The 24,858-nt window shown below is 35.9% G+C and overlaps 1 protein-coding gene across 10 annotated transcripts in view; it reads left to right on the forward strand.

Moving 5' to 3' along the window:
* Positions 1–24,858, forward strand: part of DMD (dystrophin) — a 1,217,172-nt gene that overhangs the window by 793,843 nt on the left and 398,471 nt on the right. For all 10 annotated transcript variants that reach the window (XM_068917030.1, XM_068917051.1, XM_068917057.1 and 7 more), the window contains one exon: positions 1,858–2,022. In XM_068917030.1, coding sequence (XP_068773131.1) covers positions 1,858–2,022 — 165 coding nt within the window. The remainder of the gene's footprint in view (positions 1–1,857; positions 2,023–24,858) is intronic.

The following is a 24,858-nucleotide window of genomic DNA, read 5'->3' on the forward strand; positions in this document are numbered from 1 at the left end:
TTTTCTTCTTTCAAAAAAGCTTTCCAAATTTATATTTGTCTGTCTTCTGATACAACCAATATGTTTGATAAATGTTAATTTGGAACCATATTAGTATGATTTTCAAGCCTTCAGAAGGCAGCTTGGATTTTTATTATTTCTACCCTATGATTACCTATTTACTTTCAACAGTATTTGTGTGGAATTTGTTTATGTTAATATTAAAGCTACTAAACATTAGAGATTAACATTCAAAAGTTGTAAGAAAGATGAAACTGATCTTCTGTGAAATTAGGCCAAGGTCTGCACAGAGGTTCACACATAAGGGAAATAAATGCATTTTTAATTGCAGTTTTTCTTTCACATCAGGTGCCATTTTGGAAGAGCAGAGTTTTTATTTTATTTAAGAAGATTAAGAAAATACAAAAAGTGATTTGACTTACTGGTCTGTTTTTATTAGATAGGATATTAAGGAGTGGCTACGTTGAACAATGAAAATCATTTAATGTATGGCAAATCGAGATCATGAATGATCATTTAAGTATGGTCTAATAAGTCCTAAGTCCTATTTAGAATACATATATATGGGCTATTTTAATACCAACAAATCAGTATTTTCAAGCAGAATTTGTGAAGAAACTTATGTATCATGACATTTTTCCCCATTCGCTCAGCTTTTTTTTTTTTTTTTTAGAAACCTTCATTGCTTTACTTTCTCTAGTGGATTTAGATTCATTGTCTTGTGTAAATAGTGTCATTAGGGATTGGAAGTTAGTACACATCAGTAATAGTTTGTAGCCAGGCAGTATGATAGCAATACTTAATACAGTTTAACTCCACAGGGAATTTACATTTATTGTGTTTATCAGAAACATGTCATTATCATATCCATGTTTTGGTACTTTTAAAAGAGGTGTTTCAGTAAAAATACGCGCTTAGAAGCAATGAACATAGCTTTCCACACTAAGAAAACGAGGTTTCTCTAATCAGACTTCTAGGCTAATTTTGGTAATTAATTGCTGTATTTTCCTATGCCTGCCCAGCCCTTATATTTGCTGTTGTGTTTTTTTTTTTTTAAGTAAAATATGTTTTTTCCCCTAATATAGGTTTATTGTGTTGCCTGTAGTGCAGTGTAGTGACATCTCACCTCTCTAGCTGTAGCAAACAGTGTAGCGAGGACATGGAACTCTGGGCTGGCTTATTCATTTCCAGACTGTTCTTGTGTTTACTCCAGATGCTTCAGTGCTGCTGGACTTGTACTGTGTCATTCACTGAGTCTTAATTCCTAATACTGTTGACACAGAAGAATGTGTTTGCTTAAAATCTGAGTGCTTTGAATGCAAATGAGAGAACCAAGTGCACCGATCACTATTGAAGATACATTTCTTCGTTGTTTTTTCTTGACTGTATGCATCTGCTCATCCACTCAACTGGCAACTCTAAACACCCTATAAGAAACCACATGTTTATGAGTTTTCAGATTCACGAGGTCAAGAGAGTTTAGATATCATTCAAATGATTAATTTCACATTTTCATATTTGCTATTGCTCTCCCTGATTAAAAATTGAACGTTAATGCTGTTTCACATACTGAGGAAACAAACTTTTTATGTACCACCAGTAAAACAGCAGAATAATCAAAAAATGAGAAGTCTGATACCGTTTTTGAGGAAAGAGAGTATTGTGACAGATTTGGAAGAAACTTGTCATCATCATTTGATTGGCGTTTCTACTCTCCCTCTATCCCTTCTTCCTATCAGTGTCTAATATTTATTTATGTTTTCTTAATGTTTTATGTATATGTTTATGTATGCGGTGTGAAATTGCTTTATGTTGCCCTTTTATCCCTCACAAAACCACCTTCTGGTATTTTTTCAGGTGTCCAAAGATCTTCCAGAGAAACAAAAAGAAATAGAGATTCTGCTAAAGGATTTCATCCAACTTGAGCATCAGTTAAATCAGCTGATACTGTGGGTAACACCTGTCAAGAACCAGCTGGAACTTTATAATCAAGTGGGTCAACCAGGAGCTTTTGATATTAAGGTAAATTTGCCTCCATTTTAAAAAAGCAATCTGTATTTTCAATGGTCAAAAAATCAGTTGCAGCATTAGCTATATAGCTTGTGTTAACTATACAACTTTGCAAGATAAGTCAGCAGTAGCCCCCCCAAAGTTCTGTTGTATCATTCAACTTTAATTTTGGTATTTTAAGGAAAATTCATTTATTCTTTTCCATTAGATGGTTTCTAGTGATAGGGCAGTTTAGAACCAATCGCAAGATGAAATATAAAAGGTTCTATTATTTTTGCCTACTATTTTAAATGAAGAAAAAGCCCTAAAAATTGATACCTTAAGGACTGATACCTTTGGCTTAAGGAAGCCAAAATGTTTATACAATACTGATTAGAATTCAAGATATCAATAGACATTTAAGCTGTTTTCATTCAGGTTAATATGGTTAACGGAGAATCAGAATAGCTAGAGCCACGTCCTAATTCCCATATTTGCAGGAAAATGTATCTAACTGTACAGGTAATGTCCCAGAAATCAGTCAATCAACCTGATTGTCCAATATGTGTGAGCAAAGGATTTGTAATCTAGTTCTTGATATGCATTTACATATTAAAAAAATACACATGTATGGGTGAGTGGGACCGGAGATATTCCGAATGAAAAGCAGTGATTAGAGTCAGGTAGCCAGCTAGGAGCTTAGACTTTTGGCTTTGTAGTTTATGTCTGTGTATGTATTAGATTATTCTCTTATAAACTAGAAAAATCTTTAGTATACAACTGCTTACTGAAATCCATGAAATTTTTTGGTTTATATTAGCTGAGCATCTTGGTCACCCAGATAAAGGTTAAACAGAAGACATTAAGTTTTGCTGTGGTCCTGATGATGCTACTCTCAGTGAAAAAGAATAACCTGAAAATATTTAAAACTTTTTTTTACCGTACATTAAATGGAATAATAGCTATTTCTGGAGACACCTACTTTTACTGAGAATGTTTATTAAATTCACTTTAATTCAGTTTCTTTTATGGAACTGTTTTAATGCCAAAACACTTTTTATGTCATACAATCATATTATACAAAACAGTGGATCTCAAATCCTGCTACGGTCCTGTAATTGACAGAATGAGTTCAACAATGACATTTATTCTCATTTTAAAAGATAAAATTAGTATAGCTCTCTGCAAATGCCTGTACATGTAGTGAATGAGTGATGGAATTTTACTTTCAAAGAAAATTATTTATGCCTATTTATTTCCTGTATTTTGACCCAACTGTTTAGATGTAATTCTTCCATTTGTTCTCATTTTTCTTTTCCATTCTGTTTCTTTTATTTCTAGAAGAATTCCACCATTAAAGTTTATATGAAATAAAAGCGGGGCTAATTTGTAATTGTAACATTGTTGCTTTCCTTATTGCTTGTGAAAGATAGGTCCTGCTTAGCTGTTTTGATCCTCTTGTGGTGATAGCACAGGAAAATTTTTGAGAAACTGTTGAAAGAATAAAAAAAAAATAGTACCTATGGTCCTGAAAGGAGTAGGTGAAATCATGTATCTATGGAAAGGCTGGGAATGAAGAGGTGCGAAGGGAGGCAAATTAACTTTCCCTCTGAAAACCCCCTACCATATATCTTTCATAGATGGAGTTTAGATAACTTGGATTGAAGTTTTGACCAGTTATATTGTAGATCAGTATCTGGTTGTTTATCCTAGTTTAAGTGCTATAAGCAAATGAAACACTCTAGTTTTTATCTGCTCAGTTTGTATTACTGGATTATATTATAGAGAGGTAGGCTTAACATCTTAAAATGTTTTTGGCTCATATTTTACCCATACTGTTGTTTTCTTAAAAGGAGAGAATCTCTTACATTAAAGAATCTGTATTCAATATATCTAAAGCCAAATGGGATTATAATATTTTTTAAGGTTAAGAATAAACATAGTAAGAGTTCTGAGACAGTTTATCATGACAAAGCATGCACAAAAAAAGGGATAGATATAAATCAGAAAAGGAGCCTATTCATGACAACGTTGAGTTTATACTTAACTGCAAACCCATATTTCAGTCCCAGGCTAACATGCTGCTCTGCGTTTGGTCTAGCACGTGTATACATACTCTCTTGAAGTATTGTTGAAATGATCGGTTTTTCACCTACATATTTTTAAATCACTATCCTGTGCAGCTACCGTTAACCTTTTTAAAAAAAGTAATGACATTCGCATGCTTACTTATCAAAGGGATATATTCAACGGAATCATCTGTTCTATTGTTCCCAAGCAGTATATACATATATAGCATTTGTTCTGCCTCTGTTTTAATTCTTTTGACAACATCCCAGAACTGTGAAGTATCTTATATAGGATTTTTCTTTTTTTCAGAAAAAAAGCATGACTGATGCTTACCTAGTAGAATGAAATTTCTTATAAATTCTTAGAATTCTAGGAAAGAATTTTTAGAATCCTCAAAAAAGAGGTAAGGTGAGAAATTTTACAAAGTAAGGCACTTATTTGATATTCTAAAAACCTGTAAGATACCTGTAAGAAGAGATTTAAAATTGCCAATAAGACTTAAAAATATAGCACCTGAGTCCAAAAGTCCATGCCCATTTAAATCATAGGGAAAACCTGCCTATTCTTGTTACAGAGTTTGGCATAATCTCTTAAAAATTTTAATTTCAGTTTGAACACGAGCATTGTCTTTTACGAAAATTCTATTCATGTTCTTCATACTATTCCTTAGCCTGCAAGGCAATTTTCTTCACCTTCTTCCTCTTTCATTACGTTCTCTCTTACATCTTTTATTTTCTATGATATGTATTTGGGGTAGGTAGCGGGGAAAAGAAGACATGAACATTTGACAATTTCAGATGAATATGTAAGGTAGCTTTAACCAGTTACCAATCTTGTATTAAAATAATATGCCTGTTTTACAGTGTATCTTGCATTTCTGCCTATTTGTAGCAAATTTGGATTACAGAAATGTGTGAGAGCTGAAGTTAAAACTTGATACCCTAACCAAAGTGTCTCCAAAGCACTAATTAAAACTATTCTGGCAGAGTTCTCTAAAGTAGTGATTTATTTCTCAGAAATCTGTGGTAACCTTTACTTTAAGTATGCAACTATAATCAGATAACCAACTTTACACTTTTCTCCATAAATCAAGGGATATAATGAATGCATGCTCCGTCAGATAATCTGATTTAATCTGTTAATATACAGTCATCAATATAGTACATGCATAATAAATATGTAAGGTACAACGTGTGTGAATTGTACTGGAACAACACTTTTTACTTGCTGATACTTACATTTTCTGTGAAGTAATACAAATTTAAAAGCTTGTAGATTTTTCCCACTTGAGTGAATGTGAACTGAATAAAGCCACAGGTGTGTAGTTTAACATTGTTTTAGCAAAGCAGTTAAAAATAGATAAGAAGCCCCTTAAATTTGCAGTTCATTAGAAGAAAGATGAAGAAAGAGCACCAGCAGCGTGAACTTCTTACACTTCTTAGCAGTCGAAGTGATTCCAAGTGAGTTGTGAAGGGACAACCAAAGGAAATATTAATCCATGTTGTTACAGAAACCTTCACAAAACAGTAAGAGCTTTGAGACCCAAATACATAATTCAGCTTGTAGGCAGCTAGAGAGATATTAGAATTCCTCCTACAGCTCCTAAGACTACATCTATTTTAGTAACTAAAGTGTGGTCAGGACCATGTTTTGGCCTAGAGGTCAACTGGTGCAGTAAAAGCTCATGTCCTTTTAGCAATACTGTTACCCCCCAAAAAAGGATAACTGCATCCAGGCTACCCTTCTGCTGCATCCATGGCACATGTTAATCCCTTACCAGGGCTGGGCATCGTCTCAAACAGTGCAGTTTGGCTTAAGCCAAAGTCATGCCAGAAGCAGTGCTCTGTGTTTAATGGTGTGGGCAGTCATGCTGCAGAGCTTGGACGCATGCCCTCTCCTTGTTTAGTTCATTACTACAGGCATCACATAAGAATTCGGGGAAAGATGCCAACTGGTTATATGACAAGGAGAGATTTAGCACTGTTGGCATGGTTCATTCTCTGCACCACTTGACTTAGTTATGCAGTGCCCTTCTGCTTTTAGATGAGGATTGTGTCATCAACTGTATGATCTTGACCCAGGGTGTTGACTGTGTGCTTCCGTGTAAGATAGGTTATGGACATGACAGCACTCAATCTTGGGGGACTAGGACCACTGATAATGCTGCAATCTTGGATTTAGTTTTTTGGGTTTTTTTTTCCCCCTTTGCTGAAGGGAAATCTTTCATGCCTGTGCCCTCTTACATACCCTGCTGAATCTCGTACCACCATTGGTACGATAGTGGTGGATAGTGTCCAACCAATGCTCTGCAGCCTACCTATGCCATGTATTTCAAAATCTCAAGTGGTATATAGCCCTTCGTTAGCACAGCATGACATAATGCATGTTCTTGCCCAATATGATATAAACACTACTTAAGGAAAGAGTCTCTTCCTCTTCCCTCACATTAGGCAGTTGGGCACTACAGAGGCCATTGATAAACTCTTTCTTAGAGAGGCATTTGCAGATGAATAATTATATAGCATTATACCCCCCTGCTCCAGCTCTACAAAAGCTGTATAAGGATATGTTGAATGGTGATGGCTTTGAAGATGTTGCTCTATCCTGAGGTAAAACACAGAATTGAGGAGGAGTAGTTAGCTATTTTCTCTTACATGTCCTGCTCTCACTTCTCACCCCCATCCTCTTTGAACTTTTTATACTTTGTGTGGGAGAGACTTTCTTCAGAATGTTTTCAAATGCTTAATACCAACTGTTTCCTAGATTTTTTTTTACTCAGTCTAGCATGGAAGTAGACTGTGTAACAGGCGGAGCTCCTTTCTTCTATGCTGTGATGCAGTTAGGAAACAGGAGATGAGAAACTGGAAGTAAAAGAGGTAGGACATGATCAGCATGTTGCTTAGTCACGGTAGGGGTTCTTCTTGGGGTACATTGGAGTACTACCCTCTTCCTGGCTGGAACGCTCCATCTCAACTGAGATTTTGGCCAACAGCTTGTTTCCTAAAATACATATAGATTTCAGTTTGTAAAGAACAAAAAATGGTGGGAAAATGTAAACATTATGAGATTGTTTGACCAAAACCTAAAAACAAATTTTTTTCAGAGCCAAGAAACATATTGTAACTTTTTACAGCATTTATTAAAAAATGCATTTTATGCTGAATCTTAAATCTGATTTTCTTTCACCCCCTTCTGCTTTCATAGCTCTATACTTTCTTTTAAGAATTGCAATATGGCTCAGAAAACCCTATTATATTTTATGCCAATATAATTTTTCTTCATAACTCTCTTGACTGCATATTAGAGCGCGCAATGCCACAATTAGACCCCAGGCCCCCTTTAGGGCACCATAATCTTAAGTGGTGGTTTCTAAAATCCCAGGTGGGTTTTCATAACTCAAGCATTTCTCAATAAAAACCAGTAGAGGAAGAAGTCCTTACTTCCAGGAATTAGAAAACGTCTCTACCAGTATATGCTTTTCTTTTGTTGTTAATCCTTAATAATTTTCTTCTACAATCAAAGATTAAAAAAAAAAAAAGCTTAAATATATCAACATTGAGATGCATATTTGCAAACTTCCATTTAAAGTCTTAGGATAGATCTTAGTTCTTTACAAGTGAATTTGCAGTGTTGCATAATTTTATTACCACACTGATATAATCTTCCTTCCTAATAATGGCAAAATACAGACTGTTTTCTATGAAACATGTATATGCATAGTGAAGGCATGAAATCTGCCTCATTAAGAATTTCTTGACTTTACTGATTTTTGTGAACACTGGAACACTGTCAGGTTTGCAGTGTATCTGCAGTGTATCTTCACGTGCTGCTAGAACATATTTCATATTGTGCCTTTTACAACTCTTCGGACTTCTCTAGCTTTCCAAGCGAACAGTCTGACCTCTCCTTGTATTCTACCTTTGACCTGGAGTTACTTTCATACTTACAGCTATTTTCCATGATTTCGTATCCATACTTCACAAATTTAGTCAGCTGAACTCATTATGAATTTCTAATTTAAAATTAACAAAATGGTGCAAAGAAAATGCTGCAAAAATGTCTACATTATAATATAGAAATGACTGAAATACTTAACAGTACAAAATGACTGAAATACTTAACAGTACAGCTATGTTTACAGTATGACTTCTGCCAGCACCGGTGTCTAGATTACTGGTGTGATAACAAGCCTGCTCCCTGATGGATATAACCATGGCAGTAGACACCTTCAGTGTAGACATGTTTAAGTTAAGCTGTTACTATATGGCTGCGTTTTACATGCTGGTACTTTTTCACCAGTATTTTGCCAGTACTGCTGAAGCGCTGCTAGAGCGAAGCCCATTTTGCTAGACTTGCTTTCAGTTTTTGCTGAATAACTTTATTTTTCTTAGCAGTTTATTCTTTCTTTGTTAATAAAAATGCAGTACTAAAGGTGTGCACTTTGTAACTCCAGAATGTTCAAATTTAATGTCTTTGCTTGTTGTATCAGAATATTGCCACAGTCCTTGAAGTCTTACGAGTAAACCTGAATCCTAGGAAGTGGTAGCTGCCCTTCAACAGTTAATGCAAACATAATTGCTTAGTGCAAAGCAGGGTTCCTGCAGGGTAACATGAATAGTATCAGTGAGAGAATTTTGGAGCAGGGAATTGTATTTAGCCTTTTCAGATCTGCCTTGACCCAGATTGAAACAGCACTAGCTCCACTTGTGCCTTGCTTCTTGGACTCCCTGATAGTAGCCTTGCTTCTTTCAAATCTGTGGCAGGGATACAGCCTTACAGTGCTTTGAGATACATTTCCCATAGTACTGCAGCAGTTCTTTGGACTAGAAATGTGTGGGGAGAGGATATCAGACTAAAAGCGGAAGATACTAGACTAACAGCAGAGCAAGCCACGTGGCAGTGATTGAGGCTTGGGCATGCACAAACTTCTCATGGTTTGGTCTTCACTTTAACCCAGACATTCTTGACAAACATTCTGCCAGGTATTATTTAGTCATAAATATGGATATAAACAAAAGTCTAAAGCCTGAACAAACTATATAAACTGCTAGAATGTCAAAAATCTGTATTGAAGACCTGTTACAGCCAGAAGAGTTATAGCTATCTCATGGTATGTGGCAACCTTGCAGCTGAATTTGAACAGATAACTATTTTTCATCTATCAGAGATATGCTTAGAATTGTTATAGTTGGCTTGATATAAGGCCAGCAGGTACTGCTCTGATCACCCAGTCTGACCTGCTGTGTAAAATAAATGCTTTTGGCTTTCTGAATTATTTCCTATGTGAACTGCAGCATATGTTCTAGGAAAGCAACCAAAAATGAGAGTGATTTCGAACTATGAGGTTCGAACAGTTATCCACTTCTCATGGTATATTGCTTCCACAGTTAAATCACAGTTGATTTAAAAACCTTCACATTGATCCTAGGCTGGGTTTGTTCAGCTTCATCTTTCTTTCACTGCTTTGTTTGCCAAATCAAAGAGAGGTCCAGGAGTGCATTCATAGCCATAATCAAGTTTTCTCTTCAACTTTCTTTGTTAAACATCAGTATTATAGTCCTAATTCAGACAAGAAGGCAAATGTAGAGTATCTAATTAGTATTAGTTCAGATTATTTTTGCAGTCCTGATAACAATGTGATTATCTTTAATCATAAGCGTATTTTAGCTGAAGTCAGCTAATCAGAGTCTAAGGTGGCAAATGTTAATATATTGGAAAGTATAGTCACATCTGGTTTGACTTCTTAATGAAATATTTAAGGACATACATGAGCACCTTTGAAATTACTTATTCAGATTCACCCATACAAATTTCATATACTTAATCTTTTTAGGGATACTTTATTCTGAACATATGGATATAGACCTATACTTTGCACTTTGAAACAGCTTTGCCTGTGGAGCAGCAGCAGTCTGTGGAGCTCTAGAATTATGGCTAAAGAAACTTGTGCAACCACTGATCTTTATTTCCTCCTACTGACTCTTATGCTGAGATTTGTTGGCTTCACCTGCAGCAAAAAGAATAATGAGATCCTGGAAGTGAAAGTAACTTTTGGTGTTTCACTAACTCAAAAGAGAGTAGTTTGACAGCTTAAGAAAATACCTTCAGAAAGTCTAACCAGCTCTTCCTCTCGATTACTGTTTTTTTTTTTCCCCCCTAAATATTTATGTCCTCTTAATCCTGTTTAATTCCACTATATTTGTTGTTATTTTTTTATTTTGCTATTTTTTTTAAAATTATGAAGTGCTATCATAGGACCCCAAGTCATCAGGAAGTTTGAGTGGAATATTTCTAGACCTTTTGCTTACAGGGAGTATCCCAGAAAGTCCAAAAGAAGCCAGGTTTTAGCTGAACAGAACTAGATTAGTGGGGCTTCTTCAATGTATAAAAATCATAATAACTGAATAAGACAGAAGAGAAATAAAAGTCTTCCTCTCACAACCTTCCACAACTGCGTATAAGATAAAAATAACATTCTGCAATCTGCTACACTCGGATTGTAGTTTTTTGATGTAGTCCATATAATATTTGTGGAGTGCTAAGGCTTTAGAAAAATACCTTAAGGCATGAGATAAATGGATTTTACAGTCAAAAAAGAGAACCAGCTCTGTGTACATGTGTGCATGCACACGTATAAGTTGTATTGTGATTAGACTGGGAGAACAAGGAAACACTAACTAAAACATTTTTTAAACACTCAATATATAAACTGTAGTAAAGTGTATTGAGTAGTAAACTAAAGGTAAGAAAAGCTTACAAATAGGCTAATGCTAATATTTTTTAGTTGCTGCTATTTTTAGCTGTTATTATGGATTACTTGCTTTGATATTTAGTGTTTGAGATCTGTGGGACAGTATTTCTCTCTTCAAAGTCAAAAGTTCTGAGCCTTCTGGAAAATTGATTGAAGTTTACAGATTTCATTAATCTTGCTCGATTAGCATAATAAAACATGCTAGGTTTTTTCTCTGCTGCCCAGAAGAACAGTCCATAGAAAACCACCTTAATAAACCAAGAAAACAAGTATCTAATTCTTTTGATACATATTACCAGTGATAGCAATCTTCAGTTAATTTCATTTTCAAGTAAATGTTTATCCATTAGGAAACACTGTAAGTTTCTGATACACAATTAAACTTTAAAATTCTGAAAACAGGAGAAATGCTGCAGAATGAATTGAACAGTAACTTTTTAGTGGATAAAATATTCACCAGAAAGCATTCTAATCTTGCCAGTAACTGATATCCTTTAATTATGATTTTGAATTCCAGTTGTCCAGAAAATAAAGAGAATATAAGGAGAAAATAGAGTCAACTTCTGAATTTAATTGAAATCGTATTACTTTTGTATTTTAATCAGGTAGCAGTGCTCAGATTAAGTGAAGTTAATATGCCATGTTTACAGAATTTAGATCGGTAAAAAATAATTGTCTTATATTTACACTGTGATGGGTAAGGCAGACTGCAAACCAAGCAGACTGCTAATGAACGAGAGTTGGAAGCTGTAGCTTTTCTTGAAATGCAATTGCATATACTGGCAGTGTTCCTTGCCTAGAAGGGTAGGAAGCATCCTGCCCTTCTGAGTCAGAAGCACTCAGCTGTTAGAATTTGGCTTGACCTCATTCTTATTTCCTCACAATTATGCAAGCAGATACAAAAAAAAAGTCATTAATGCTGAATACATTGATGAAATAGTGTAATGTGTAAAAAAGGAAATACTGCCTTTGTGATATCTATCATTTATGATATGAGGGGAATCATATCATAAATTTATCTGACTTTTTTTCTTTTGGCCCTGGTGTAGTTCTGATAGAATTATCTGTGCGAGCTAGACTAATACCCTAAACTGTCAGCTCAGCCGCCTCTCAGCTTGTTCTCTGTCTCTTCACTCACATCTTTTGCTGATTTTGTGTCCAGCAGTTTCTCTCATGCATGCTTTTCTTTCTGCCAGGTGTGCCATCCTGTGAGAAGAATGGTAATGAGTTTTAAACCTTGTCAGTAAAGCAGAAAAATGTTAAAACCTTACTCGTGCCATGTATGTTGCAGCATATATCTTGAGCGTGGGTGCTGTGATTTGTATTCCAGTAGATTCAATGTGAGGCCAGAGAGGAATACTTCTGAATATAAGTCCCTGAAGCATAAGCCTGAGTTGGAATCAAGTCACCTGGTGTAGCCTCATCCCTTCCCAGGAGGTACGGCAGAGCGGCCACGCAGAAGTGCGGGTGCTTCTCCACAGCACATGCACTCTATGGGAGTCTGTAACATAAAATCTCCAAGGACAAGGCTGGGAACAGGCTGCCGTAGTAGAGCTCCTCAGTCTCACTTTGGCCTGTTTTAAAAAAGGGAGTGTGGGAAGTGATCTGTGTTTTAAGTGAATTGCCTCATTTTTTCATCTTCTGCATGCACCAATCCATTGTAATTCCATGAATCTACAGTAATAAGTGGAAAGCTCTTCCATTGCCATTTACTAGCAGATACTGGATCTTTCGGCATAGTGGCCATACTTTTTGATCGAACTCTCATGCTGGTTTCCTGAGCTAGTGCTGTGACTGCAAAAACGTACGTCTCCAGCAGTAGCGTTTGCAGTGAAGCTTTATGATCTTATTGGACCTGGATGTTTCAGCCTGATACATAAAGAGCTAAGTAAGGAAAGCACAGTAAAGGCTGCTTTTTAGGTACAGCTGAGCCTAGACTGGCCTTCAGTGTCAAATGTTTTTCTGCTAAGAAGCACCTTCTTAGCAACTCTACAAGAAAATATCCGGTTATTTCCTCAGTCTTTAAAAAATATATGTCTCAAGGTGCTTAAACAAGATATTTGTTAGGTCGCTAAGAATTTGTAAATGAAAGGTACTAGAATGAGCAAGTTCTGGTTAGGCTTAGCTGAGATATATTAAAGCTAGTTTATCCTCAAAGCAAAAATGAGAAAGGAATAAAAGCCCCCAAACTAAACTGTGCTTCCTTGATGGTTCTCTAAGTTAGCTTTATAGAACTAATACGTTTAATTTTAAATAATCAAAAACGTCACAAACAGTTGTCTCAGACATGAGATTTAATTTAGGAAAGAATGTTCTTCCTTCATTTTTCTCGAATACACTAGATAAATAACAAACCTAAGCTATCAATCTCTTAAGTATTAGTACGTACTGAAATGAAATATTATTCCATAATTCTATGGAAATAACTGAATTTTCCACTTCAGGATTAATCCTGTCTCCTTTTTAAGAGAAATTGTTATCTTTTCTTCTATATTGCAACAAAGTCATTAATAAACTTGAAACCTTGTATGTGGCCACTAAATACCAGACTGAGTCATGGTGGTTTGAGTTTTCCGTGTGTTAGTTTAGGTGCAGTACAACTGGTTTTCACTCAGTCCTAGATTAATTTATTATTGTCTTATATAATAATATATAAGAATGATAACAACAATAATAAATCAGTAAATTCTTGATTCTAGTGAAGTGATTTACAGTTTTATTTTGCTGCAGATGCTGTGCAAAGTGGTGAAAACTACATTCTAGACAATTCTAACTGGAAGCCTTAATGCTTTTGAATTTACAAACAACACAAAACTGACAAATTATGGACAAAAGATTTTTTCCTTAAGCAATAAAATAGGAACCTTTAACTTCCCGTAAGACTCTTAGAACTTTTAAAATGTCAGATATTTTCTTCTTTTTGCCTTTTTCCCTGCCTCCATATAAATAAAGCCTATCCAGACATCTCTGCGGATTAGCTATGACTGTGATTCAAACAGAAAAACCTAGGTTACCTTTGTTTTGATATTTTTGATTTTTTGGAATGCCATTTGTTTATTATATGACATTTGTCTCTTATGTAGCATTTGTCTTTTTGTAGCCTGCAGTAAAAGGCAACGAGGGAAATACTGGTTTGGAAAAGAATAAACAAACCTAGCCATTGTTTTTCTCTTTCATGATGATGTATTTGCAGGTTTTTTTGCAAGAATATGCAGGCTAAGTCTTTTTAAAAATCTAATTTTTCAAAGTAACAAAGCAATATGTATTTCTCTTTCTTGCATATAATCAAAGATCACTTTAACTAGGGTATTTTTTTTTAGTTCTCTTCATAGAAAATAAGTAGTCTCTAGATGGTTTTACACTGTTTATACTTCATGTAGGATGAGCTACTCTTTATTCATAAGATAGGCGCCAAGTAAACAGGTAATTAGCACTACATATAATAGATATCAGTCTATTGAAATGCTTTTCAGATGTTCTAATTTAACTCAATAGCCTAGATCATAACCGAAAATGCCACTAACTCATAGCAGATTATAATCCACAAATTGGTACCAATTTTAGTGCAGCCTGAATAGCGCCACACAGATGTCAGAAAGACAGACTTGGAGAAGAAGAAAGCAAAAAACCCCAACTTACATGGATCTGTAAAATTTTTTTAATGCCTGTATGTTTCATCACAGGAACTTTTCTTTTTTAATGCTAATTTCTTTTTCTTACACAGTTATTCCTCATCAGCTGTCTATTTTCTGAAAATTCACTTGTAGTCCTTGCTTACAATAGAAAAATTGTGGTGAATAACAGAAGATCTAACTAATACTGATGGGAATGTTTTGCATCTATTGTCAAAAGCAGCAGCCTGTTATGTTGTGACTGCTGGGCTGTGCCTGTTGAACTGCCATCAAGGTATCTGTAGGTATGTAATTGGAGAGTTTTTGCAAGATGTGACTACAGAGCGAAAACTGTAGCTGTGGTATGACAGATCATTACCACTAGTAGATACTACTTTAAGCCATGGTTCGGAAACCCATATAGATGTAGAAGCAAATTGCATAAAGGAAAAATGGGCTGGAAAGGTTGCTTATGAATGGAACCGGAAATATGAAAACGTGTTTACAGCCTTATAACCGGAAGATACATGTTAGCACTTCCTAGGAGGATGGCGAGTAAATGGTTATGTGTAACTTCCGTCCTTAAAAACCTAATAAAATAATATTGGAAATAATTGAATAAAGTGCATGTTTACTCTGCTTCCAGAATAGTAACTTTAGTAGTAACAAAAAGCCCTTTGGTGGGAGAATACTAAAAGTTACCAGCTCGTATTTCACAAAAACAATAAGGAAATCGTTGTGTAGCCCTTCTTTATTTTGTCAGTCTCTTATGAAAACTGCCTGGAAAGTGGAATTTTTTAAAAAATTCCCAGGCTATCTCCTCCCAGGTGAAATTTAGGTTGAAAATATTTCTCTTCAGTTTCATAATGTGAACTGAAGTTAAGGAAATACTTAAAAGGAAATACTGAAAAGCATAAGTTGCAGTATTTTGAAAAGCAAACAAAAAAAAGTGCCAAGCTTTTTTAACCTTTAATTAACAGTATTTTACCAAAGAGCAAATAGAAATAGATACGAATTAGTTAGCTATTTATCCATGGCATTAGTGTAAGGTTACAACCAGCATCTATATAACTAGAACTGAATGTTGGGCAGAGAGTTGAAGTTTCATTTTCAGTCATTGTCTACTAGAAATTGCCTAATTTTTCACTCAGTGCATATATGTATTATTCTGGGATTTATTATCTTTTCTGCATAACCCTATGACAACTAAGTCGCCTTACCAGAGATAAGGAGCTGGAAACAGTACAGAACTGCAGGACAAATGCCTTTGGCTTAGTCTTGGCCTTTGGAAGGTTCTGCATTCCCTGGAGTTCCAGGGCTGTATGTGCAGGACCTGGGTGGTGGTAGTCCATATTGGCAGTGAGTATCGGAAAAAATCCTTTCTGATGGCGCATCTTTGCCTGAATTTCATTCCCTGCGTTTTTCTACAGGGAAACATGATCTGGGCTGTGGCAAAGACTATTTGTGTGTTAGTGACAGAGGTCTTGTGATTGTAGTTCCACAGCTAAGCTTTAATTGAATTTTGCATTAAAAGTCCTGTTTCGCTTTGAGTTATGTACTATATTTCTTCTCATGTTCCACACGTAGTATCTGTTTGCTGAATTAGTCTTCTTCAATAATTAATCAGAGACTCTTTTAACTAGTTTGGGTCAAAGTGCATGTACACAGCACATACACTTCTGTGTGTGTCGAGTGCACAGCATCTTTTCTTGTCTGTGTTGTTGATTTTTTTTTTTTCCAAACAAGGAAAGCTAATGTAAAAGGTACAGAGAAAAATGCTTATTTGTGGATGAAAAATACAAATATTCTCCCAGCTTCATTCCATTTCCCTTTATATTTTTATGTTTGAATGGGCTGCATAATGTAATAAATAGATCATTTAGCTTAATTTTTTCTTTTGCCTTTCTGGATTTTATTTTAATAATGTGCATATTATCATTGTATGAATTTATATTGTTTTTGCTTTTAATACTTTAGATCCAAAACTTTTTGGTCTTGGTAATGATTTACTCTTTGGGATTTAATGGCCTGGCTTTCATATGTGCTGAGTTTCTCATATTCTCAGTGACTTGGATTTTTGGCTTCCCAGTGTTTCTGAAGTTGTGGCTGAATATTTCATATCACCATTAGGCATATGACCAAGTCACAATTGACTTGGTCAATTTATAGCATATTAAAAAAAATGCTGTGTCTGTGAAGATTTTACTCTCCTTTTGAGAACTTATGTGCAGGCAGAACCAGATCAAGGCAGTAGATAAAACAGCCTGGGCAGTATACTATGGAGCAGTACCTAACTCGTTCCTTTGCCGTTGAAGGAAAAACTAGAGATACTCTACTCCAACCTGAAAAGACTACCCCAACCGACTGTTTGCACAGACCTCTGCTGATGGTGCTCCTTGCCTCTTTAGTAGTGGTAGTGCCTGCTTCTCTGCCTCCTCCCTCCTAAAAAGCATTGTAAGTCAAGATATCTCCTGTGGACCATCAGAGGAGGAGAAAGCTGTCCTTTCTGGGAATTCTTCCAGGTCTTTTCCTCAGCCTTACCACCTCCATACTACACTGGGATAAAGATACTTTTGCAGGGGGGTTGTGATGGAGGTAGGTGACTATAGATAAAAGAGGAGGATCTCTGGGTCATGGAGTGGGTAAAGAGAAGTTTGAAGCCCTACGATTTAAGGAATGGATGAAGAAAGGACACTCAGGATAGGGAATGAGTTGGTGCAGAAATTCCTATTCCCACTTTTAGCTCACTAAAACCTTGCTGACCCCTGCAAATCTTTTCCTCCAGACGATGTTCAAAACCACTCTGTACATTCCAGTCATCTCGCCTCAAAATCCTTTTGTAATCTCACTTGTCCTTCCTCCCTCCACACTCAGTTCCCCATCGTGTTCCCTCCACATCCTCCTTACTTTCTGAACCGCCACTCATCCCTCCCCGTACTCTTCCCTACTTTAGCTGCCTTTTCCAAAGTTTCTATAACCTTGATTGTTGCCTGCTCTGACAAAGAAGCTTTGAATAGGCTCTGGGTATAGGATCTATACTTTTTTTTTTATTGCCTGTAGTAGTCTCTTGCCATATATTTAAAACAGTGCATTGTGCTCATTTTTGGCAGATAAAATATGCCATCTTCCAAAAATTAAATAACTCTTTATTCTTCAGAAGAGCTTGTATTTGGGTTTTGTCCTTGATAAGGTTTGAATAACAGTAGGAAAGCTGTCAGCCCTTGTCAATCGCTTCATTATATCCTTGACAACAGGCAGTCAGACTGACGGAAGAGCATGGCTGTGATCTAGCAAACCTAATTGTAGATAAATAAAAGAACATTCACCCACATGAGAGAATGAAACTGCCAACTGGACAATGCTGTGTTTTTCCTTCCATCAGCCTTCATTTGTCAGTGGCTGCTTGACAAGTTAGGCCAGAGAAGTTAGATTTTAACTCATTTTTGATTCTTCTACATTTTCATTTTGCTAGCATCCATTTAAATAAGTAGATTTTTGTACGCAATAAGAAACGGTATAGCTTGTCTGCATCAGCCCATAAGAAATACCTACCCAGGAGGTCTGTCTCACTGTGTTACCTGACATCTAAGTCTGATTTGGCAAAAGGTTGAAATGTGAAAACTTCTGATGATGGAGATTGTTTGATTACTTAAATTACTCCTGCTTTCAATGCATTATTAAGATCTGCAGTAAATGCCAATTTAATCAATTCATAGAACCAGAGCCTAATATTGTACACATCAGTATATTATCACTCTTTCCTGCAGTCTTTTTATGGGAGAAGAGGCCTGCTCAATGTTTTCTTCATGAGTTTTGATCCTTTAAATTTTCAACCGTAGGTATCCAAACCTCTTATATCTCCCTTTATGGAGCTTTGCAGCTGTTAGAGATGCTAGAGACTAAATATCTATTACAGGTAGAAAAATATTAGCTGCAAATGGATGAGGGAAGGTGGCAAAATATTCCCAATGAGTGATGCTTGGTAAGCTGTTTCATATGTCACGTGATAGACTCTGCAACTGTCAGGATGCATTGGAAAATGTATTTGTGTTCTAGCACGTTGGGAGAGGAAAGATTTTTAAAGATGTGGTCAGATATTTGATGTGAGAGAGAGTATTTTTCTAAGAAGTAATAGATGACTGGTATGTGAAGATGGTGATTTCCTTCTTGAAAGCATAACCTTTTCAGAAATCTGGGTGGATTGCTTAGAATTTAGTGAAGCTGTATCTCAGCTTTGTCTTTTGTCTTCCTCCTTGTACAGCTCAGTAATTTTCAGGGTCCTAGGCAAAGGTCTAGTTAATATGAATGGGCGTATAAATGTAGGAGAGGCTTACAGAAATGACAGGGCAGTTTATCATGGCCCTAGTGTAGTCAGTGCCAAAATTGTTCTTTTTCCTCTCCCATCTAGAGTTCACAGGTTTTTTTTTCACGTTCTTTGAGTTTATTCATGTTCTTTTTCGTGTGCTGTTTTCTTAAAAAGAAAACTTTTCTCTTCAAAATCTAATTTTTGAAAGCTCTTGGACATTCTTCTTCTTGATAATATCAAGTTATTTATCAAATAGCTACTCTTACTCTGCAAGAGTATGTATTTTGCTATACTTATCATCTACAGTTTAAAGTACTGGAATCTTAAGAAGAGCCCATACAAATAGCTTTTTGTATCAGCACAAGTTTCTTTCAGCATTGCCCTGAGTTGTTCTGGCTTGATTGCTAAATAGTAAATATTAGAGGTAGGGAATATACATCTTCTCCATTTTGTACATTGGTAATGAACTCAAGGATTTACCTGATATTTTAGTAAAAATAAAAATATATTGGCTTGCCTAAAGAATCTTAGTTGCTTCCCGCACTAAAGTTGGTAATAACATGGAGACTACTCAATCCTGTTGCAGATGATGTGCTCAGCTTCCAAGCAGGTGTGGCTTTGAGATATGAGCCATAGCGCTGTGAAGTTCAACTCTGGTAAGAAAAAGTAGGAGACAGAAGAGGATCAACCTGTTATATATGGCAGATTTTGCAGTGAAAAGATGATTATTAGGGAGGGGTGGAAGGTCTTTCTAAGCCGTGTAAGTCTGTGCTGTGACTGTACTTTAACACTTGACACTATTGAGCAGCATTTGCTTACAACTTCTTATTCCTTATTTTGCAATTAGCTTTTTCTTCGTTCAGAGTGGGATGAATGAATGAGTGGGATTTTAAAAAAAACAAACTTCTTATAAAATGGATACTTTTGTGGATATTAAAAATAGAAAAAAGTACCCAGTTTTTGGAACATAGTTTTACAGCTGTGACATATTAATTATCTTTCATAGGAAAGTCACATACTGGTGTATTTCCTTTCTTTCATTCTTTACTTTCTTTTTGTACAGCCTAGTGTACTTTATTTAATTTAAGACTTCCTTACTATATGAACGTATTGATGGCATAGAAGATTTCTGGAATTGGGACTTCCATAACATTTCCAGAGCCTTACCATTTGTTTTTGTTTTGTTTTATTGTTCAGTGTGGAAACACTAACGTTTAAAAATCAGAACCATCACTCCACATCATGAAAAACTGAATGAACTGAATGGTGGTTAATGCTATTGCATTTTCTTAAAATTTCCAGCAATTTTTACCATTGCTTCCAGTAATACATGCCACTGTAATTACTGGAAGACAAGTTGCAGAAACGTATCCTTAGGAAGATCCCTTTAATGATATACAAAGTTAAGTAACTTATATCAAGAGAGGCATATCTGAAAACATACTAAAATCAACAGTGACATGTTAGAACAGCAATATATTTTGATTTTTTTTTTTTCATATTTCATTCTGTAGTCAGGAACTGCTGAAGGAGGAGGAGGGTCTGCCTGTGAGCCCTGACATAAGAAAGAAAAGAATAAGCAGCCAAGGATTAGACAGTAATTAAAAACATATATATACTTTCCTCACAGATTAAATGATTTTTAATTCATTTTTGTTGTCTAGAACTATACCATTATGTGTGCAATGAGAGAGTAGAAATTTTAGTTTTTCTTTCCTGTTTACCAAAATCAATAAGCCATGCTTAGAAGTCTCAGGGTGACTCAGTTATCACCAAATTTCACTTGCCAGTCAAGATACCTTACAAGCCATTCACTCTGTGGCTTGTATTCTGATGGTAGCAATAAGTGTTGCTGTAAGCACTGTTTGAATTAATTGTAAATGCCATATCATGGAAGCAAACTTACTTCAGTCGTGAATACTTAGCAGAAACGTTATTTTGAAGTAGTATGATATCCTTTTCACTAATTTAGGCTGATATAGCTGTAACTTGTTTGATACAGATGCATAGATAGTGGCATTTCCAACAGTGAGTGCTGTTCACAGAGGTAAACATTTCTGCATCCTTATAATTTTTTTAATTTAGACTTTTGTCAAATGTCTTTTTTTTTTCCTTTTAGACTGTGCATCCAGTGGATTCTCTGACAAGTTTGATAGTAAGGTATTATGGCATAGTGTATCCTGTTCGGCTTTGAACTGTGGGTTATCAGATCTTTCCTCAGATTCCAACAAAATACTGGTGTTACATGCTGGTTTTTCTACTGCTGAAATATTCTCCACATAAGAATAATTGGAAGGCAACTAGTGTCAAGAGTGGGGAATCTTCAATCCTTTGAAATGCTTTCTTGACTAATTGGTATTTCATGATGGTATCCTTATTTTAAAACATATGATATTTACCTATTTTAATTTCTACTATTCCAGTCCAAATTTACTTTTGAGTCACAGTATTTTTCTGTTAATTATTTTACAGTAAATATACATAGGGAATTCATTTTCCAAAGCAGTTCTCCCAAAGTGTGAGTTTCTTCTGTATTTACATTCTATCTTTGCTTCTCTGTTTGTTTATTTGTAATATACTCAGGAGTACCTTCTGTTGGCTAATTAAGTCAGGCAGAAAGCATTTTTCAGTCTTCATGAAGTAAGTAAAATTTAGTTTGAATAAAGACAATTCAGATTTTCCCAGCTTTGTTTTGAAGATATGGAAAGAAGAAAAGTAGAGATAAATTACTTTTTATTGAATGCATTTGAATGCATCTCCAACCATAAACTCAACCTATACTTGCGGTAGTAGTCCAGATCTGCTACTGTATCAATCATTTTTTTGCTCTTAGATGCTGAAGGATAGCAGCTTAAGAGAACACATAATTAAGAGAGATCTTACGGAAGTATTGGGACTTCTCTTATTTTCTCCCAAGACATCTCTCATTATGTTTTTCTGCTGAATTTCTTTCTTCTATGTAAGTTCTTCTGGGTTCCTTCTTATTTTTTTTGTAGTATGGACTGGAACTGAGACAGGATCTGCAGTCTAGGTGAAGCAGGTACATCTGTCTCATCCTGCCTCCTGTCCAACCTCAAAATAAAATATTCTAAATCATACTCAGTCTTAAACAATTCTTCTTACTGGACCTTTTTACAGTCCAACTTGGTGGTTATTTTTACCTCATTGGCATGTGGCCACCATAGCCAAATTCTTTTTGTATTGCGTGTATGCAGTTTATGTATTTAGAGCTAATAATTTCATTTTTCTTCAGCACTTCCAGGAAATTTCATTTTCACGACAGATAGTGGCAAGGGCTAGACACCAGTTTCGCTCTGTGTGTGTGGGAAAAACTCCTATATTTCTCCCTCCAGCTGTGCAGAGGAAGCTCACAAATTTCTGTTAGCCAACAGGAAAATATGCTTTTAAAAACCCATCCTTTGATTCTGCAAGGTGATGGGCATTGCCATTTTAGTCAGGTTGTTGGCGTGGCTTCAATTTTGGGACCTTAGTTCCATTTCATTGTGGAGGATTTCCTCTTTCTTCTCCCCGCCCCCCTTCCCTTTTTTCAGTACCAGGAGTGAGAGGTATGGCCAGGAGTGGAATGATGAGAAACACCACCAGGTCTTAGCAGATACTGTGTATGCTTATTTCACCAGCTGCCCAAAGGCTGCAATACCTAGGTTCAGAAGGTAGCCATGAACTCTAAAAAAAATGTTCCGCTTTTAGGAAGAGGTCCTTTGGTTGCTGCTTATTTTAAGGAAGTTAGTGCTTCTCCTCTAAAGTATCTTGATTATTCTCTTACGTCACGATCTGTAACAAATATATCAACTTTCTAGTCTCTCTTTTATGTACGTTCTTTTAAAAAGCTGGATGAAACTTGCTACATTATTCCCCCCTCTAAGATTGATTCTAACAGCATCTTAGGATCTTAATTTGGATTTTACACATTTAAAGAAACAGCAATTTAAGTTAATGGAAAAAAGAGTGGTTATTTACTGATTAAAGTGGCAGTTTTGGAGGCAAGCGCATGAAATATTTTGTCTGCCAGTTAGAATTTTTTAGTGATAAGGAAGCTTTACACCAAGCTGCTACATAGGCAACTAATAGCATGTTTTGTTAATTGAATTACCTGTATTTTTTCATAAACGCCTAACGCGAGAGGGTGAAGTTAAATTCCGTAACTTGTTGTTATGATGTTCACGGATCATTAGCCTTCTATGTAGAAGTACGTAAAATATTCAGGAATTTGTCAAACCATTTCCTCTGAGAAGGACAGCGCTAACAGATTGTATCTCCCAGAATTTTATCAAAATTGGTTAAAGTCTTTATTCAGGAAGTTTAAATACTGGCAGCTGCCTTTTTTCCCCAGTGGATTAGGCCTCACTTCACTATGGCCACAGAACTGTTAACAGCGTGTCGCGAGTGTGTTCTAATAATACCATATAAATGTCTAAACTAGACCCCCTAGAATGCCATTGACTGTATGTCTGACCTGCCATCAAGGTCTGATGCTCACTGTGTCATAGCTGAACTTTGATGTGTTTTAATTAAGACTCCCCTGACCATTCTTCTTTGTGTTGCTTTCGCTTTTTAGTCCGCTCCATGGGTGGGAATGTGCAGAGCCAACTTAAAAGAAAAAATGAGGTCACTTATTTAGAACTAGAATTCCTAAAGACTGCAACATATTCACTTTTTCCGTCTACCTTCCTTTCTTTTTCAGGACCTCAGCTTTGCACTGAGGGAATTATGGGGGAAAAAAAAATGAGGCACTGGAACCTCACTGCTTATTTGTGGCTTTTTCCCTAAAATATGTGGAAATGGTGATCTGAAAAATAGAGAAGAAGAATACTTCAGTGAACCTTACTGGAGTTTGTTTTGTGCATGAATAAGGAAATCTACCTCAAAGAATTCCGGTTACAAGTTACATTCTCCCTCATCTAAAAGACAACAAAAATATTGTACAATTAAATATAGTTTTCTGTTGCCAAGTCAAAAATATTTTGGATTTATATCTGATTATTTTGGAAAGTTTTTTTGAAAATGAAAGCCTCCATATCATTTTAGAGTTCAGATTTAGTGTATTTGCTTGTTAAACATCACTACTTTGTCTCAGTAAAGTGAAGGGAAATTGCTTACTGCTTTTTTTCCAATAAATGGATTTTCTTCTGTAATCTTCATTTAATCTACAATCTTGAAAAAAAGAGACTGTATCTTTTAAAAACACATACCATATTAATTTCAAAATTATATTTTTATTTGAAGATTGTAATTTAGTTTTCATTTTTGCCCTGCACTTTGTGAAGATGCAGGTTTAATCACTCAGAGCTTCTCCTGCAATCCCTGCAGAAAACAGACATCATCTCACTGGGAAATCTGATCCCAAAGGTTTTACCAGTGTTACCAGAGAAGGTGAATCAGTGTTTGTAATTCTTCATGTAGACCAATAACAGGCTGAGATGCGACCAGCGTGTTATATATAGTTGTCTGGGTCTCTTAGTATAGGTGCAGCATATGTTAAACAGCATGAGTGTGTCTGCTAGGATGGTTACCATCTCCTGAAATAACATATGCCAAGCCAATAAACTTTCTCTTGCATTGGCCTACACAGCAGCGGTTTTGCCAGAAAACTGGTGTCAGCTAGGGAGTATGCGTTTTCCAAGTTCTGAGCTGTAGCAGCAGACTCTCATAGTCCAGACGGGGCTGTAGACAAGTCTCTGTCATTTTTTCCAGCCTGTCAATTTATTCAGTGGTTTGAACTGACATATTGTTGGAAATGGCAGAAGCCAATGTGGCGTGTTTTGCAATAGGCTTTCATCAGTTCTGACACACCATTTTAACACCAATGGAAATTTTTAGGTGGTATCTTGTGGAGTAAAGGTGGCCTCTGTTTAATTCTTGCTGTTTATACATGTTTGAGAAACAGCAGTTTCCAGTGAAGATGTATTTTAATTTACCATATGTGTGAAAAGTTTAATTAGCATATTCATTGACCAGCCTAGAAGTAGCGTTGTAACTGTTTTTACAGACAGTTTATAAATTGTTAAATCCCAGCAGAATCAGCTGTATTTTACAGAGAAAGTGCTACATCTGTCCTATGGGCATTCGGACATAGAAAGTGAACGTAGTAGAGGAGTGAATGATCTTTTGTA

The sequence above is a fragment of the Struthio camelus genome, chromosome 1, assembly GCF_040807025.1.
Source record: "Struthio camelus isolate bStrCam1 chromosome 1, bStrCam1.hap1, whole genome shotgun sequence".
In the NCBI taxonomy this organism is placed as follows: Eukaryota; Metazoa; Chordata; class Aves; order Struthioniformes; family Struthionidae; genus Struthio; species Struthio camelus.